Source organism: Canis lupus, chromosome 3, assembly GCF_003254725.2.
Source record: "Canis lupus dingo isolate Sandy chromosome 3, ASM325472v2, whole genome shotgun sequence".
NCBI classification, from domain to species: domain Eukaryota; kingdom Metazoa; phylum Chordata; class Mammalia; order Carnivora; family Canidae; genus Canis; species Canis lupus.
The window spans coordinates 34,909,525-34,926,557 of NC_064245.1; the positions used below are offsets into that span (position 1 = coordinate 34,909,525).

The 17,033-nt window shown below is 41.6% G+C and overlaps 1 protein-coding gene across 1 annotated transcript in view; it reads left to right on the forward strand.

Moving 5' to 3' along the window:
• Window positions 1–17,033, forward strand: part of ATP10A (ATPase phospholipid transporting 10A (putative)) — a 190,683-nt gene that overhangs the window by 163,798 nt on the left and 9,852 nt on the right. Inside the window, 5 exon segments of the mRNA XM_049108376.1 lie at window positions 466–569; window positions 663–789; window positions 6,232–6,416; window positions 11,299–11,626; window positions 14,593–14,669. Of these exon segments, the coding sequence (XP_048964333.1) occupies window positions 466–569; window positions 663–789; window positions 6,232–6,416; window positions 11,299–11,626; window positions 14,593–14,669 (821 nt within the window).

A 17,033-nucleotide genomic window follows, 5' to 3' on the forward strand; every position in this document is an offset into this window, starting at 1 on the left:
AAAAGAGGCGGCTGTTTGGAGAACTATTAATGGACTTAGTTTTTTCTTTTTAATTGTGGTTAAAAAAAATACCCCACATAACCTAAAATATACCATCTTAATAAGTGACAGTTCAAGTAGTGAACATTGCTGTGCAATAGATCTCCAGAACTTCATCTTGCAAAACAAACACTGTACCCATTGGACAATTGCTCTTGTCTCCTCACCCCCTCAGCCGCTGGCAACCACTATTGTACATTCTGTGTCTGTGAGTATGACTTCATGGGAAGCTAGCCTGGAAGCGGGGTGAGAAATGCTTCCAGGCTGGAACCTCTGGGGTGATACCAACCTCTGATGTGGGTAAGCTACATATGTGGAGTTGTTTCAATGCCATGCAAAGCTACCTGAGGTTTATTGAATGGTCCAGGGCATTCCACTGGACTCTTGTTCTTACTTATCCCTATTTCTGCTTCTAATCCAACCTAGATGATGCCAGAGGAAGGCATCAAAAGAAAATCCGAAGCAAGACTCAGAATTACCTCAACTTGTATGCAGTGGAAGGCCTGCGCACCTTGTGCATTGCCAAGAGGGTGAGTGGGTGTCACCTCCACAAGCATGTGTGCTGACCACTGCCTCCATAGTGCTCAGTGCCTGCGTGGCACTCATCAGTGTGTTTCACATAGGTTCTGAGTAAAGAAGAGTATGCCTGTTGGTTGCAAAGCCACTTGGAAGCAGAATCTTCTCTGGACAACCGTGAGGAGCTTCTTTTCCAGTCTGCCATTCGCCTGGAAACAAACTTGCATCTGTTGGGTAATTATGCACATGAGCATGTGTTGTGCCAAGCAGTATGGAATTTGCAGAGACAGTTCTGGATGGGGAGGTGACATGGCTCTAGTCATTTGGTAGTTCTGCACATGCTTGGCTTGGTTGAAGAATTGCCTGGCCTGATGCTAGCATGGCTCCCAGGCCCAGCCATCCTTGAGAGAACATTCACACCATGGCCTGTTTCTGTGGCCTTCCATGTGCTGTCCGACCAGGCACCCAGTGACAACACCTGGCTTGCCTCCCCTTAAACCCTGCTTTCCCACCAGAAATAGAGATGAGGAATGAGGCTTCTCAACAACTGATGCTTGAAGGGACTCCCTCCACCTCCTACCCCTAAAACAAAAAGAAACTATTGGACTCCAGAAATGGCTGTACTTTACATCTTATGAATGTTTCATAGATTCAATTTGGATGAAAAGAAAAACTTATTTTTACTAAAATGTGTTCATATTTGCTACTGTGTTCATATTAGTATTTATAAGAATGTTTATTTTAATATTTAAAATATTTAATACTAAGTCTGTATTAAAGTAGCTGAGTCTTTGTATATGTACTATGACCATACCAGGAACTGCTTGTGATCAAGCTATATATGCACACACCCCAACCCGTGGTGCCAATAGTCAGATGGTATACCTGGGGCATGAAGAAACTGGAGTCCATCCCTCTTCATTTAATGCAGAAAGGCTGTAATTTATTTGGCCCTATTCCCTGGACAAAGGATCTGGGCTATCTATATATCTATATATGCATATCTAATATAGTAATATATTTAATAGCATAACATACACACTGTATAATATTCTTTTTTGCCTATGGTGTCCTATAGAGGACATGCACTGCTCAAAAAAGCCCCAAGATCCAGATGCCCAGAGACATCATGAGCAATATCCTTGGGGGTGATTAAATAAAACACTTGGAAGACAGCTGTGTTTTTTCTAGCTTGCTGGGTTTTAATTTACCGCACTAGGACTGTTCACATCTAGGAGATGCTTCTCCAAAAGACGCTGTTGATCAGATCTGTGGGATAGGCAGGGGTTCGTTCTTGATCCTCCTGGCCTATGGGCAGGTTGTACCTGTCTCACTTCTTCGACCCTTCACTGTGGGCACTCTCTTTGGAGGGCTCTGACTCTTGGATGCAGTAAAATTTGCCTACCCAGTCCCTTCTACCAGTGGGTGATGGTCCCACCCTGTGGATCAGGGCAGACAAAATCTCTTCCCTTTTCCAGAGGGTGAGACCTTAACTGTTTGAGGGCTTGGCTATGAGTCCCCATGCTGTGTACCTGTATTTTTAGGCACTCTTACCTTTCCTTCTTTCAGAGTCTAGGAGCCTTGGCTTGGTTATCTGTCCTATCCTGGCTCTGTCACTTACTGATCATGAGAGCCTGGGCAAGTGACTCAGTCTTTTTGGCATCCTAGTCTCCTTATCTGCCAGGTAATAATCCTGTGGGGGGTGAGCAGAGGGGGTGCAGTGAAGCACTGAGCAAGGTCCAGGCACAGGGTCGAATACTCGGCTGCACGTGGGGATGAATCTTAGGTTACTGCCTCCATATCTGTTACAGCCTAGCTGACCTCTTCTGTACAGACTCCTTCTGGTGATTGGGCATCCATCACCTCCCTTGGCCTCTATGCTGTATCTCTGTTAAGATGTCCTGAATTTTTAATAGCCCTAGAATACCCGAAGTTCATACTGAACTTGAGATCAACTCACCTTCCTCGATCTTTTTCAGAGGAATTGCTTTCTAGCTTGGATTCTGTAATGTTTACTTGGGCAACTATGTAAACATCTAAAAGCAAGGTTTTCTACTCATCCCTGTTCCAGTGTTTTTCTTTTGGGGCTAGGATAATAGAGGTTTTTAGGATCCTGATTCAGCCACATTCTGCTGTCTTCCTCAGTGGATGTTTATCTCCAGGGCACATTCAATGGCTCTGAGAGGAGACAGTGAACCACCAGAGTGCCCCACAGTGGGCACCCGCAGTGTGCTGGAGTCTACTCATGCCTGCTGCTTGAGGGCCTTTTCATACATTTTCAGAAATTTTGCAATCACTGCTGTATTGCATAAATTTTCAAGAATTTTGCATAGCTTTTTGATGCTGTTGGTAGCTTGACATCAGCCAAGGTGAGTATATTTGTACCACAGAAATGGGAAAATACACCAAATCAGCTTCCCTCCTGCTAGCTGGTTGTTAAATACTTAGCATCTCTTCAAGTCTGGGATATTTATTTAGGATTCAAATGATGAAGCCTGAGCTGGAGAGTAGGAGAGCCACCATCACAGCTTTATCTACAGACACTGTGTTCCAAATCCTCACACTAATTTTTGAGAAATGCAAAGTAAACTATTTATATTTTTAATAAGCCCAAAGCCAAATATCCCTTCTAAACCTTTTCATTTAGGTTCTTATATTAAATAACATCAGAGAACTACAAAGAAAGGGTTACCAAGTATACTATGTTCTTGAAATTTTCTTTTCCATAATGTTCTGGCCAAGAGCCAAAATTCAAAGGACAACACTCTGTTCACTTTCCCCAGCATTCCTGTTTGTTTTCCAGATGTCACGTGAAACTCCCCTCCCACAAAAAGCCACCTGACACATTTGATCACAGTGAAGCATGGTGGCACTAGCTTGAACCCTACTACCTATCCTGTTATAACACTCAAAATGCCAAGTTCTCCCAAGGCTCAAGCTGTAGAGAGGTGGCATTTACTCTAAATTGCATGGATTCCATTACTAATAAGCTACGTTAGAGAGCTGAAGAAAGACCACTATGCTTCCAGATAATTTTTAAAGAACTGTTCCCTGAGATTTACTCTATTCTCAGCCGCATTTCATACTGAGATAGGTATACTTTACATAATTCTCTTTGTGAGTTCAATAATATTTCTGTGTTTGATTCAAAGCTTCACAGAGAGGTTAGGATCAATCCAGCAACCTAGTTAGGACCCATTACTTTGGCCAGTTAGCTCCTGAAATGAAGACGCTTTATTTTTAAGGTATTAGGTTTTCCCCCAAGGACTGGAATTTATGTCAGTCCTTCCCTGCTTTTCTTGGAGGACATTTATCAAGGAGCCCTGGCTGAGCAACTGGTTTACAAAGGTGGAGAGTTACAAGTCCCTTTTGTAGAAAGTGGCTTTCTAGTGAAGGGTGGGTAACTGGTTGAGTTACTCACAAAGTACTGCTTTTGTAGTGGAAGCTTTCCTAGAGCAGCCAGACAGGTCAGAAGTTTGGAGCATGAGACACACTGTGCATAGAATGCTAGCTATTCCCTAGCTAATCTCACCTTTGCTTTCCACATCTATATGATGGGGATAGTTGTAGTACTCACATGTTAGGGATGCTGCAGAAATTTTTGACAATTAATAATTCATCAAGGGTAGCCACCATTATGATTATTCCATACACTGTTATTATTAAGTATGAAAAAGATATTTTTTTAAAGACTTAGAGAGAGAGCACACACGTGCACATGCCCAAAGGGAAGGGTCTGTGGGAGAGGGAGAGAGAAACTCTTAACTAGACTCCATGCTGAGCACAGATCTGATATAGAGCTTAATCTCAGAACCCCAAGATCATGACCTTAGCCAAAACCAAGAGTTGAACACTCAACCAACTGTGCCACCAAGGCTGCCCTGAACAAGACATTTTGAATGCATGAAGACAGACATGATCATCTCTCCCTCTTTCCCTAGATATCAGGGAATATATCACAGCAAAAGTGATATATTGGTAGATATCAACTCTTTTGGATGATTAAAATAGGGAGCCAGAGACCTAGAGCACACACTGTCTCCCCATACTAGAGCTGGGGGGCTAGGGGTTAAGAGAAAGGCCAAGACCAGGTGGCTTTCCAGTGCCTGGGTTGTCAGGGATATGCTTACAGTGCACATGAAGTGTAATATGGTTTTATTCCTAAGTAGACTTTGAAACCCACACCCCTGCCTGATTCTTCTCATGTGAACTCTGATTCAGAGCTGAGGGCAGCTTGGGTACAATATCTCCTCTTCCTTTTTAATCCCTTCCCAGGTTCCCATTAGCCTTATGATACATTCAAATGAGAGGTAAGCCCAGGTCTAACACATTGTACATACGGCATGAGATGAAAAGAGAGAAGACTGACACTTACCCCTGAGGGGGCTTCTAGAGAGCTCTTGATGCTCTGTTTCCTGAGCTCAGGTCTGGTTGAACAGGTATGTGATTTGTGAAAGGGCATTATAGGATATATTTAAGAAATGCACGGTATTTGTACATGTATTATACCTTAGCTCCACGCTCCCAGCACCTCCCAACATCCGTTCTAGGAGGAGAAGGGGTGTCTTTCTTAGTCATTTCAGGTTGCCATAGCAAAATATCATACATGGGGCAGTTTAAACAGCAGACATTGGTTTCTCACAGTTATGGAGGCTGGAAGGCCCACATCAAAGTGCCAGCCAGTTTGGTTCCTTAAAGAGCTCTCTTCCTGGTTTGCAGATGACTATCTTCTTTATGTATTCTTGAATGGTGGAGAGAGATCATCTCTCTTGTGTCCCTTATTAAAAGGGCACTAGCTCCATTCATAAGTATTCCACCCTCCTTCATAATGCCATCACAACAAGGGTTAGGGCTTCAACCTATGACTTTTGGAGATGGGGGACACATTCAGCCCATAGCAGCCTCAGGGAACAGTGTGACAGGGAAAGGCTGGGCCAATGAGAAGTCCTCAGGCAATGCTCTACTTCTAGAGGGAAGGTAGAGACCATCTCATTAAGTTGACAACAGGAGAAAAATTTAAGCTGACCTGGAGAGCACTTGTCTCCACTGGGTAGAAGATTTGTCCCAATATACAGAGGCCTGCATCGGGAAATTCGCTGTTTATTATGTTTGTGGAAATTACCCATCCTGGATAATGTTGCTTTCAAGAAATAATGGACTTATATAGTCTATTCAGACTGCTAACAGTAAGCATTGCTGAGAACAAATATTGTGGATGTCATTTAGAAGCTGTGTATGGGATGGACAATACTGAGAGAAAATATTGTGGATGTCATTTAGAAGCTGTGTATGGGATGGACAATTTTTAGGACATTTTCATCCTTCAGAATATGGTCATTCCATATTCTTCCTTACAAGCTTTGTTTCTAAGTTGTTATGTTAAAAATTAGCCTTGTGTTGGAAAGCATTGGAAGTGCTTTGTTGTAGATACAAAGAATTATATTCAGTGCCTCAGTTATTCTGTCTCCTTGACTGTGTCAGTGGAGGGAGATACTAAAAGTGTTCACTGCTGTCCTGAAACAATGAATCATCATCCATAGGAGACGGGGAATCAAGCAGGTCCCAGTCTGTGGGGTCATGCCAGTATCTTTGGTACGTTGGCAATGGCATTTGTACCCCATTAGAGTTTGAGGACATGTGAGGAGGGGGCTCACCTACACTTGCACATTTGACCAGGTGCCACTGGGATTGAAGACCGCCTGCAGGATGGAGTCCCAGAAACCATTGCTAAATTGCGTCAAGCAGGCCTGCAGATTTGGGTTCTCACTGGCGACAAACAAGAAACCGCCATTAACATTGCATATGCCTGCAAACTGCTGGACCATGATGAGGAAGTCATCACTCTGAATGCTGAATCCCAGGTATGTAGATTTCCAGGAGGCCATGCTCTTCCTGGGGCAGCTTCATACCCAACTAGCCCCCACAGCAACAGGAATACTTGCCATTTCAGGAAACTGCTGTAAGATGGGCCTTTGCCCTCTCCCTCTGTGTTTGCACCTGTGTTGTGTTTCTGGCACTTACATGTTCTTGTTATATTGCCTAGGAAAATGTGGGATTTGATGGAATTTCTTAATTTCCAAAAGGTGCATCTCTGGACTTTATTAATGCAAAGTTCAACCTGCTTTTTTCTGACCTATTCATGTCAACAATATTGGAGAATTGTTTCATGAGGTCACACAAGTCAGCAAATCAGTCCATTCAGCACTGATGTACCCAGGATAGGATGAGTTGTCTCAGAGATGTCTGGGCACTTAGAGTCTTCATCCAGTCATGTTTATCTATCCAAATCTCCAAATATGTAGGGAGTATCTACTTGTCATAAACCTGGCCTGAGCTCTTATTCTTTGAGTGAGCTCCCACTTGAAACAACTTTTTTAACTGTATGACGAGGTCTGATTCATCAACTTTTTCTCCTATGGATTATCATTTAGCTGTTACATTTAAGATGGGCCTAGTCACAAAGATTTCTCCTGTATATTCTTATAGTTTATTGCATCTTTAGACACATTCCACTCTGTGTAGAATTTTGTATAAGGTATAAGGGTCAAGTCAAACTTCATTCTTCTGCATGTAGCTGACCAATCCAGCACCATTTGTTGAAAAGTCTTTTTTTTTTTTTTCCTTTGAATCGTCTTACTCTTTTGTTGAAAATCAGTTGGTCATGTTTTTTAGGGTCTATTTCTGGACATTCTGTTCTGTTGAACTGATCTGTGTGTCTTTCCTTTCACCAGTGTCATGCTGCTCTATGGGATTTTTTAAGAAGTCTTAAAATTGCTGTGTTTTTTTTTTTTTTCTGATTATTCTCTGTCATTAGTTCTTCTGTTCCCTTTCCTGCCTGTCTTTGGGTTATTTAAACATTTTAATATTCCGTTTTAATGTGTCTTTCCTTCGACAACATTGTTTTACTTGGATTCGTTAGCTTCCTTTTTTTTTCTTAGAGATTACAACATGCATACTTAAATTGTCACTGTCTACTTACAACCCGTATTTTGCTACTTCACGTAGAATGAAGTAGTTTTGTCCCTCCATGTGTCCTTTTACCCTCTTATATAGTAGGCATCTTCTGTATGATAGCTACAGAGATTGAAATTCTCATCAGATAACAATTTTTGCTGTCAACCAAAAAGCATACTTTAAAGAAGTGTAGAGGGAAGGAATAGCCCATTTTATTTACATAAATATTGACAATCTCTGCCACACTTCTTTCATCCTTGGTGTTACAAGTGTCCTTGTAGCATTTTTTCCCTCTTCCCTACTTTAGAGTAGGTCTACTGGCAATAGATTTTGTTACTTTTGTTACTTTTCTTTATGATTTATCTCTAAATCATTGTTACCCTATAGCTAATGCATCATTTTTATCTGGATGTTTTTAAATTCTTTTTATTTTGTTTTTAGTTTAAGCAGTTTGATTATGGTATGTTTGGGCACAGATTTATGTGTTTATTTATTGATACTCTGGGATTTGATAAACTGGCTCTGAGGTTATGTCTTTCACTAAATTTGGCAAATTTTTAGCCATTATTTATTTCTTTAGACACTTTTTCTGTACTGCACTTGCTCTTCTTGTGGAAGATTGATGATATGAAGGTCAGATCTGGTTTGCCTCAAAGCTCTCAAGCTGTCTTCATTTTTTAATTTTGTTTTTCTCTCTTGTTCAGATTGGTTAATTTCTATTGATCTTGGAGTTCACTGACTTTTTCTTCTGTTATTTCCATTCCATTATTGAGCCCATTTAGTAACTTGTTAAAAAAATACTTTATATGGTTTATGGTTTTAAACTTACAGAAAAATTGCAAAGATAGTATTGACAGTTCCCATATAATCTACACCCAGATTTTCTTAATATTAACATCTTTACAGTAATCAATGAACCAATATTGACATATTATTACTTACTAAAATCTACATTTGGAGTGCCTGGGTTGCTCAGTATATTGAGCATCTGACTCTTGATTTCAGCTCAGGTCATGATCTCAGGGTCCTGGGATCAAGCCCCATATCAGGTTCTGCACTGGGCATGGAGTCTGCTTAAGATTCTCTCTCTCTCTCTCTCTCCCTCTGCCCCTCCTTGCCTCTAAAATAAGAATTAAAAAATAAAATCTATCTTATATTTAGAGTGTCTTAATTTTTACCTAATATCCTTTTTGTGTTCCAAGATTCCATATACAATATCACATTACATTTAATTGTCATGTTCCCTTGGGCTCTTATTGGCTTTAGCAGTTTCTTAAACTTTCTGGTTTTGATTACTTGGTAGTACTAGTCAGGTATTTTGAAAAATACTCTTATGTGGGGATTTGTCTGATGTTTTTCTCATGACTAAATAGGGTTTTGAGTTTAGGGGGAAAACTCCATAGACCTAAAGTGCCATTTTCATCATTTTATTACATCATATCAAGAGTACATTCTATCAACATGACTTATAACTGTTGATGTTATATTTGTCAGCTTTCTCCACTGTAAGCCAATTAATTCTACCCATTTCCATATTGTACTCTTTAGAAGGAAGCATCTATGCAGAGTTCACAGTTAAAAAGTATGGAGTTATATTCCCCTCAATAAGGACAGAGTATCCACATAAATTATTTAGAATCCGGTGAGCTTTTTATTTTTTAAGGTGTTTTTTGGCTGTAAAAAATCTATTGGTTCTTTATGTCTTCTGTTTTTTTTTTTTCCCTGAGACTTTTTATTCATTTCTAAAATGTCCACTCTTATTAGAGCATTTTTATAATAGCTGCTTCAGAGTCTTTTTCTAATTCTGGAATCTATCATATTGGCTTTGGCTTCTGTTGATTGCCTTTTTACACATGCATAGAGAATTTCCTGCTTCTTTGTATTCTGATGAATTTTGGACAGGTAATCCATCCTCTTAGATTCAGGCTGTAAGCTCTGCACAGCCTCTGGATAGTGGTTTTAGTGTCAGTATTATATAGCTTTTGTCAAGCTGTTAGAATATGTCTCACATTTTTGGCATCCCTTAATAAAAGTTTGGAACTTGGGTGACAGTCTATTCCAAGTTCGATTCTCAAAAGTCTTTATTACGCGATTTAGGATTATGGCTATATGTGCACAACTTGTGGGTGAGTTCAGGAATTAATAAACTATTCTATGGGGTCAGCTGACCAAGGTCTTCCCTCTTCACAATTTTTTCCAGTACTTTCTGGTTCTCTGGGATTCCCCTTTCTAGGCCTCTGGCCAGAAAGCAATGGTTTGAGTTACCTTGCTCTACTTTGTATGTCTGCACCAACACCTCCATCCAAGGCCAAATGGTGGTAGAACAGAAAGAAAAAAAGCAGTAATCTTGCCACTGCAGGACCACAGCTTCTCTGATAGAGCCTTCAGCAGCATGTGATCCTGCTGCCACTGTTAGCAAAATTTCCTGAGGCTGGGTTCAAAAGAATAGAGGAAAAAATAAATAAAAATGGGATATCCACTATCTTCTCTGAGCATTGGGAGTTCTCTTTTCCACTCCTCAAGCCAGAATGGGAAGGCTTCTCCTGGAGCTCTCTCTTTCCCTGCTTTGGCAAACATTTCCTCGTTCCATAATGCTTGGGTACAGACCAAGTGCTTCCAGAGGGAGAATAGAAAACTCACTCACCTGTCCAGTGTGCTTAGAATAATGGTCTTCCTCCCCAGTCCAACAGCTACTATTTATTTTCAAAGTCCTCAAACAGTTGCCCAATGAATTCTGTTTGGCTGCCATAGCTGCATTCAGTGGGGGAGCCAGGGTGGAGGTGCTTACTCCAATTTTAGCAGTGCTTTGTGCTAGCCCAAGGAAACTCATGGTGTTTATACGATGAGATCCCACATCCTCTTCCAGCCCTACTTCAGTTATTACCACTCCCAACCCCACCTTGAAAGCATATCTCTCCCTCTTCCTCTTCATTATCTTGTAACACTTTGGCGCATCCTAGTCTATACTGTGATCGTGTGTATGTTCAGCTCCTCCCATTTGTTTGAGGACCAGTAACTCTGTCTTCTCAGTCTTCTTTTCTTTTCTCTTACTTACTTTTCTAAATACAAAAAGTATTATCAGTAAGCATCTACTTAACACAACTGAATTTCCAGAGTCCATTGTAGGAAATTGGTTGCTTACCCTGTGGACTCACTTTCCATAAAGGGCCCAGAACCACTTGCCTTCTCTGGAGTGTGTTTATTCCCAGAATAGCCATGTCTTTTATGTCCCCCGACCCTTCAGTGTCCCCAATAACTTTTCCTATTCTCTCTGGAATCCAGGTACAGTTTTGGAAGGGTATTGCCAATAAAAGCCTCAGTAATTATGCTTCTTAAAATATTTATTTCCCTGGTCGACTGGAGAGCTTAGGAAAACAATAATAATTACACTTCTTTAGAGGATAATCATCACAAGGACTTTTAAAGGGTTTTGTACCTCACAGGTAAATAAGAATGACTGAATAAAAGCCTCAGAGAAGCATAGAGAAGTACACACAAGGCCCCCTCAGCCTAACCAGCCAGCAGTTTAGCCACAGTATAGTCAGGCATTCCAATGTAAAGATAATCTAGTCTAACCTCCACACGGTATGATGGGCAACGAAGTGGGAATCTTATCAAAACCCTAGACAAGCTCATCTTCAATGTGGAAAATCATCTTCAACTAAGTTCTCTTCTGGGCAGCGTCTATAACCTGGTGCCCTTGAGATTATCAAACTATCAGTGTTGAGGTAGGTAACCTAATCTGTGGTGCAGCTGAGTGAACTGTGCTTCCTCTCGTGTCCATTTCAGGAGGCCTGTGCAGCCCTGCTAGACCAGTGCCTACACTATGTGAAGTCCAAGAGCCCTTGCAGCACCCCTCAGAAGACTGAAGGCAACGTGAGCGTGGGGTTCTCCCCTCTATGCCCACCCTCCACATCCACCACCTCTGGCCCCAGCCCAAGCCTCGTGATCGATGGGAGAAGTCTGGCCTACGCCCTTGACAAAAACCTAGAGGACAAATTTCTCTTTCTCGCTAAGCAGTGCCGGTCAGTTCTTTGCTGTCGCTCGACACCTCTGCAAAAGAGTATGGTGGTGAAACTGGTCAGAAGCAAGCTCAAGGCCATGACCCTGGCCATAGGCAAGTATCCAGGCCAGCCAGGCAGGGCCCTGTGAAATGAGTAGCCCCCATCTTATGCAGCTGCTTCCTCTGACACATCTTGGACTTTTCACTTCTTCTATTCTATACTATAAGATAGGGAAACACTTCCTTGTTCTTCTTACTGTTTATAAAATCACACCCAATGCAATAAAATAAGCAGCCTGGTTGAAATATAAAACATAGATTTGAAAACCACAAAAACGGTACAATAGTTAAAGCTATATATATAGAAGGCTGGTAGATTTAAGAAAACAGAGCTTATACTTTTTCTTGGGAGACAAAAGACTAAAGATCTGCTATCCCAGGCAGCCTCTGCCATAGCAGAGCCCTGCAAGCTAAGCATTATCTCAGAACACCTTAAAAAGAAGGCCCTAAAAAAAGAAGAAGAAGGCCCTTTGCAGGTGCTTCTGGTCACCATGAGCCAACTGGAGTCCAAGACTCCATAGTACTGCAAAACCCCAGAGACTTGATGATGATCAGAATCCCCATTACCTCTTATCCTTTGAACTTTACTAATTTTCCAAGACAAGCATGTAATTAAATGAGTCCATCATAAACATGTGAATAGATGCTAAGTCTTACATCATTTCCTTAAGGACCGTGCATCTAATGGTGATCTTTCCTTGAAGACTGTTGGCCTGGAGAGCCTTCTAGGCTCCACTCCAATGCTCAATAGTCCTCACCTACCTCTTCTGAGGGTTTCATCCCCACCCACATCTGGTTGGGGTCCCGCCTCCAGCCAGGTTTGGGGACTCAGCAGCACCACTTGCTGGTGAGGTAGCCTGGAGAAAGGGGTGATCTTGACTCCCAGATATCAAAAAGTTTGGTCTCCCTGAATATAGAATCCATACCTAGGTGAGATTTTGGATCTCACCAATCAATAGTAATTATAGTATTTTCTGCAAAAGATCTGTGACAGCCTCACCTTGTTGATATGGGGATTGCTACCCTCTCACATGGGATGCTTCATTAGGACAGAATTGAAGCTGGTAGAGCCTGGGTCTGAGGTGAGATGACCTTAGTGTGGTTGTCATGGAGACAGCCTTGTACATCCTGAGGACTGTGGTAGCAGCTGTGGAGAGTGAGATGAGCACAGAAGTGAACACATGTTTAGCTATGACTCCCTGGTCCAGGCTATGGGAAGGCCTAAGGAGTGGACCCCTTTCAAGGGAGGCTATCTTAGTCCCACCTTAGCTCTTATGTGTCTGCCTTGGCCTACAGAGCTACCTTAGCAAGTGTTGAGGTGGGTGCTGAGGACTGTGCAGGCTGGATACAGGCTTTTCTGAGATCCTCTCTGGTAGCATGAGGATCATACCCCCTGGGTAAGGCTGTCATAACACATGGAGGAATTAATTACATTTTCACAGCCTGCTCAGTGCCTGGGTCAGCCATGGAATCACTGGTGTATGGTATTTATTAAAAAAAAAAAAAAAAAAAAAAAAAATGGAGGTAAAGTCTTAGTTGGTTAGAAAAAAAAGAAAAACAAAATAGACTCAAAAGAGAAAGGGAAAGTAATGACCCATTAGAACATTAGCTCATTTCTTGACCTTGAGTGAAAGCATTAATGGCACCTTGTCCCCAGTGTCCAATGGTTAATAATGTAGAGAGAACGTTGTTGTCTGCCATATCTCACTTTGATTGGGACATTCTGGGAAAAGCTGCAGAAATTGTTAACTATTTCACAGAATTTCAGCTTGACAGATATTGACTAAATACTTATGTTGGGTCCAGTGCAATAAAGAATACGAAAAAAATATCACAGGACAGAGACTTCCTATAGCTAGGTTATAAATTACTCTGACTTGTATATCTGCACTTTTTGTATATTTGAAACCTGGGAGGTACTCTGTGATTTGGGCCCTTCTGCCCTATTCCCAAGTGACAATGACTTTAAGTCTATGCTTGCTTTTCCCCAAAGGTGATGAGATCTCTGACCTATGTCCTGTGTTCCTAACCATTTTCTGTCAGCAGCTTCACTGAATAAATAGAAGTACTTTTTTTTTTTAAGATTTTATTTATTTATTCATGAGAGAGAGAGAGAGGCAGAGACACAGGCAGAGGGAGAATCAGGCCCCATGCAGGGAGCCTCATGTGGGACTCGATCCCAGATCTCCAGGATCACACCCCGGGCTGACAGTGGTGCTAAACCGCCGAGCCACCAGGGCTGCCCTAGAAGTCCTTCTTTATCACAGGTTTAGAGGGCCCAAAGGTAAGCACAATACCTTACCTTACCTGATTACCTAGCTGGTAAGCAGCATACAAAAAGAGCTATACAGTTTGCTGGGCAGAATTTAACCTCTTTTGTTCAGTTTAGAAAGCTGTTCATGGGGCAGCCCCGGTGGCCCAGTGGTTTAGCACCGCCTTCAGCCCAGGGTGTTATCCTGGAGATCTGGAGTCCAGTTCTGCATCTGGCTCCCTGCATGGAGACTGCTTCTCTCTCTACCTGTGTCTCTGTCTCTGTCTCTCTCTCTCTCTCTCTTTCTCTGTGTCTGTCATGAATAAATTTTAAAAAATAAAAATAAGAAAGCCATTCATGCGAGCATGAACTAGAATAGCCTTTACTGATATGTTCTACATATGATAAAGGCTAGAGCTCCATAAGTAATGATGACGATGATGATAGCATCTTTATTATGACAGACACTGTATTAAAGACTATAATTATGTGAGCCAATAATGTAGAGTGAGTACTAAACAAAATGGTAACCATGCTAGCCTGCTTTCTGAAATATCTCTTGATGTGACTGGCAGTTCTAAACCTCACAACATGTTTGTTCTGACTGCTTTACTCAATTTTCCCAGGGCAGACTCTGCGCTGCCTCTTCCTCACTCATCCCCACGACCCTTTCACAGGACTCACTCAGTAGGGACCCCATGAAGATCCATCAAGCCCTTTGATTCTGTGCATCCCAACTCAAACGATTCTTCTATCTGTGCTTTTCTAGGAGATGGAGCCAATGATGTCAGCATGATCCAGGTGGCAGATGTGGGTGTGGGAATCTCGGGCCAGGAGGGCATGCAGGTAAAGACTGATCCCGGCTGTCCTATATGACCAAGTGGCCTACTGTTTTACCTTCCCATGGCTTTTTCCAACAAAGCTAAAGGGTTGGCCTTCAGTACAATATGATGCTCACCTTCTGCTAAGCCAGTAGTAGAAGATAAGGTATAATGGCTAGTTCTTCATGTTTATGAAGCAGTAAATAGCTTTGCCTACGTCAGTAAGCAGATTTTTGTGAAATAAGTGGCACAGAGTGAGGCAAGGTGAGTCATCACCTTCTCTCCGGCTGTTTATGGCTCATCCTTGGAAGAAGGCATGATTTACTATTCCTGAACATTAGGGATACCACGTAAAAAAATGACTCTGCTGTAGGACTGTTGGAACTTGGTATCACTATAAAAATGGAATGTAGCCATCTTGACTCACATGAAAATTTATCTCTGCCTTTTTCATTTGTCACTAGGTTGGTCCTCAGCATGTGATTTAGATGTTGAACAACTGAGTTCATTAAAAATAACTTTCTTCTAGATGCAGTATTACAACAATTTCCAACATTTGATTAACTTTGAATCATATTTTTTTAACTTGGTGGAGAGTTTAGAGAACACGTATCTAGTTTCCTTCTAATCCTTCTAAAAATCCAGAGTTGGTCACCATTTAGTCATTGGTTGATTTAATCATTGATGCAATCAATAGTTGTTCAGGAACTTTTACATGTGCCAAGGCTGATGCAGAACTCATTAATTTTCTTACCTGACATTAAAATAACAGTAAGTTGGAAAGTCCCAAGCTAGAAACACAGTAGTTCCTCTTGGCCCATCCTCAGTATGTACCTTACTCTCCTCTTGCCCTTATCTGACCAGAGTCACTGTGCAATATTATTCGTGTAGTTTTAGTTCTTCCACAGAATTGAAAATGCAGCCCAGGGTTGGACTCATCCTGGCCTTTAAACACTGTATGCATGGGGAGTGAATAGGTGAACAAAGTCATTGGTTCATTTCTGATGTTTTCATCATTACCTCCACTGTAGCTGTTTCCCATAGTGAAGAGCTGACCAAGGCAGTGCCTGTATATAGCATATGCAGAGAAATGCACCGAGTAAATATATTTTGTATGAAAGACTCCCAGATATGTGGATGGGGAGGAGACTGAGTTACCCTCACTGCTCACTCCCCCAAGGCAGGGCCAGTGCAGATATACACTTCAAACCATGTGAAAAGTGATGGGAACAGCTAAATGATAGGGCACATACTAAGATGAAGCTTTGTGTGGGTATAACTTCTAGGTAGGATGTAGTTGGATAGTTCTGCATTTATTTAAAGCTATATTTTTTATTGAGGATACATTATGTAAGATGATGGTAAGGTCTGATACCTTTCCTTCCTGTTCCAAGTGCTCAGGTTCCCAGGGAATATTTCCCTATTTGCATTTTAGTCAATCCAGTAAGCAAAGGTGAGTCCTTTGGAAGATGGACTTTGTGGAATGCTGTGATAACACAGACACTAGGAATCTGAGCAGAGTCATCAAGAATGAGTAAGGGTGTTTGGAGCTCCCCAGCTTAGCCAAGGTGGGAAGCTTATCCCAGTTAGGCAAAGGAGATCCTGCATCTCCATGAAGCTTGGTCTTCGTGGGGTCATCTGGTCCACTGTGTTTATTGAGCATCCCATGGGGCCAAGCACAACTGGGAAGTCGGGGTGCAGGGTGATAACAACATCTACTAACCTAGCTCTCATGGAATGTCCAGAAAAGCTGGGAAGATGCGTACATATTTTAAATGTACACAAATAGTTAAAATTGTAATAAATGCTATCAAAGAGAAACACTAGTCTTGGTGTTGAGTATTTCATAGGAAGATCTAATCTAGCTGGGAGCATTTTGGAAGACTGCCTTATTGGAGAGACAAACAGTGGGTTTAGGCCTAAATTTGGAGGTGGGAAGGAGTGGCAGAAGGCTGGAAAGGAGTACACAAAGCCTTCAAACCCCAGTATTGACAGGAAGAGGTATATAAACAGTATTTGCTTTGAATACTGTGCATCCCAACTCAACTTGAATCCTTAACTTTTGGCTTAGGAAGAAGACCATTCAAAGGCTTCACACTTTTCTGTCACGTATAATGACATTATTCTGTTCCACCAGAGCGACTGCATCAAGCATGATCTAACTCTTTTCAAGGAGTTATTTGATTAGAGGGAAATCAGTTGAATTTTAAAAGCAGACTTATATTTTTGTGTAGAACAATCCTCCAAAAATAAGCAGAAATCTGTCTTTTCCTGACATTTTCTTTGACTTTTTTTTTCAAATAGAGAAATTCATTATATGGTGGGTTCTGAGTTATTTTGGGTACAAAAGGTGTCATTTTGATGGCATTTGTCTGGTCCACTTAGTTTA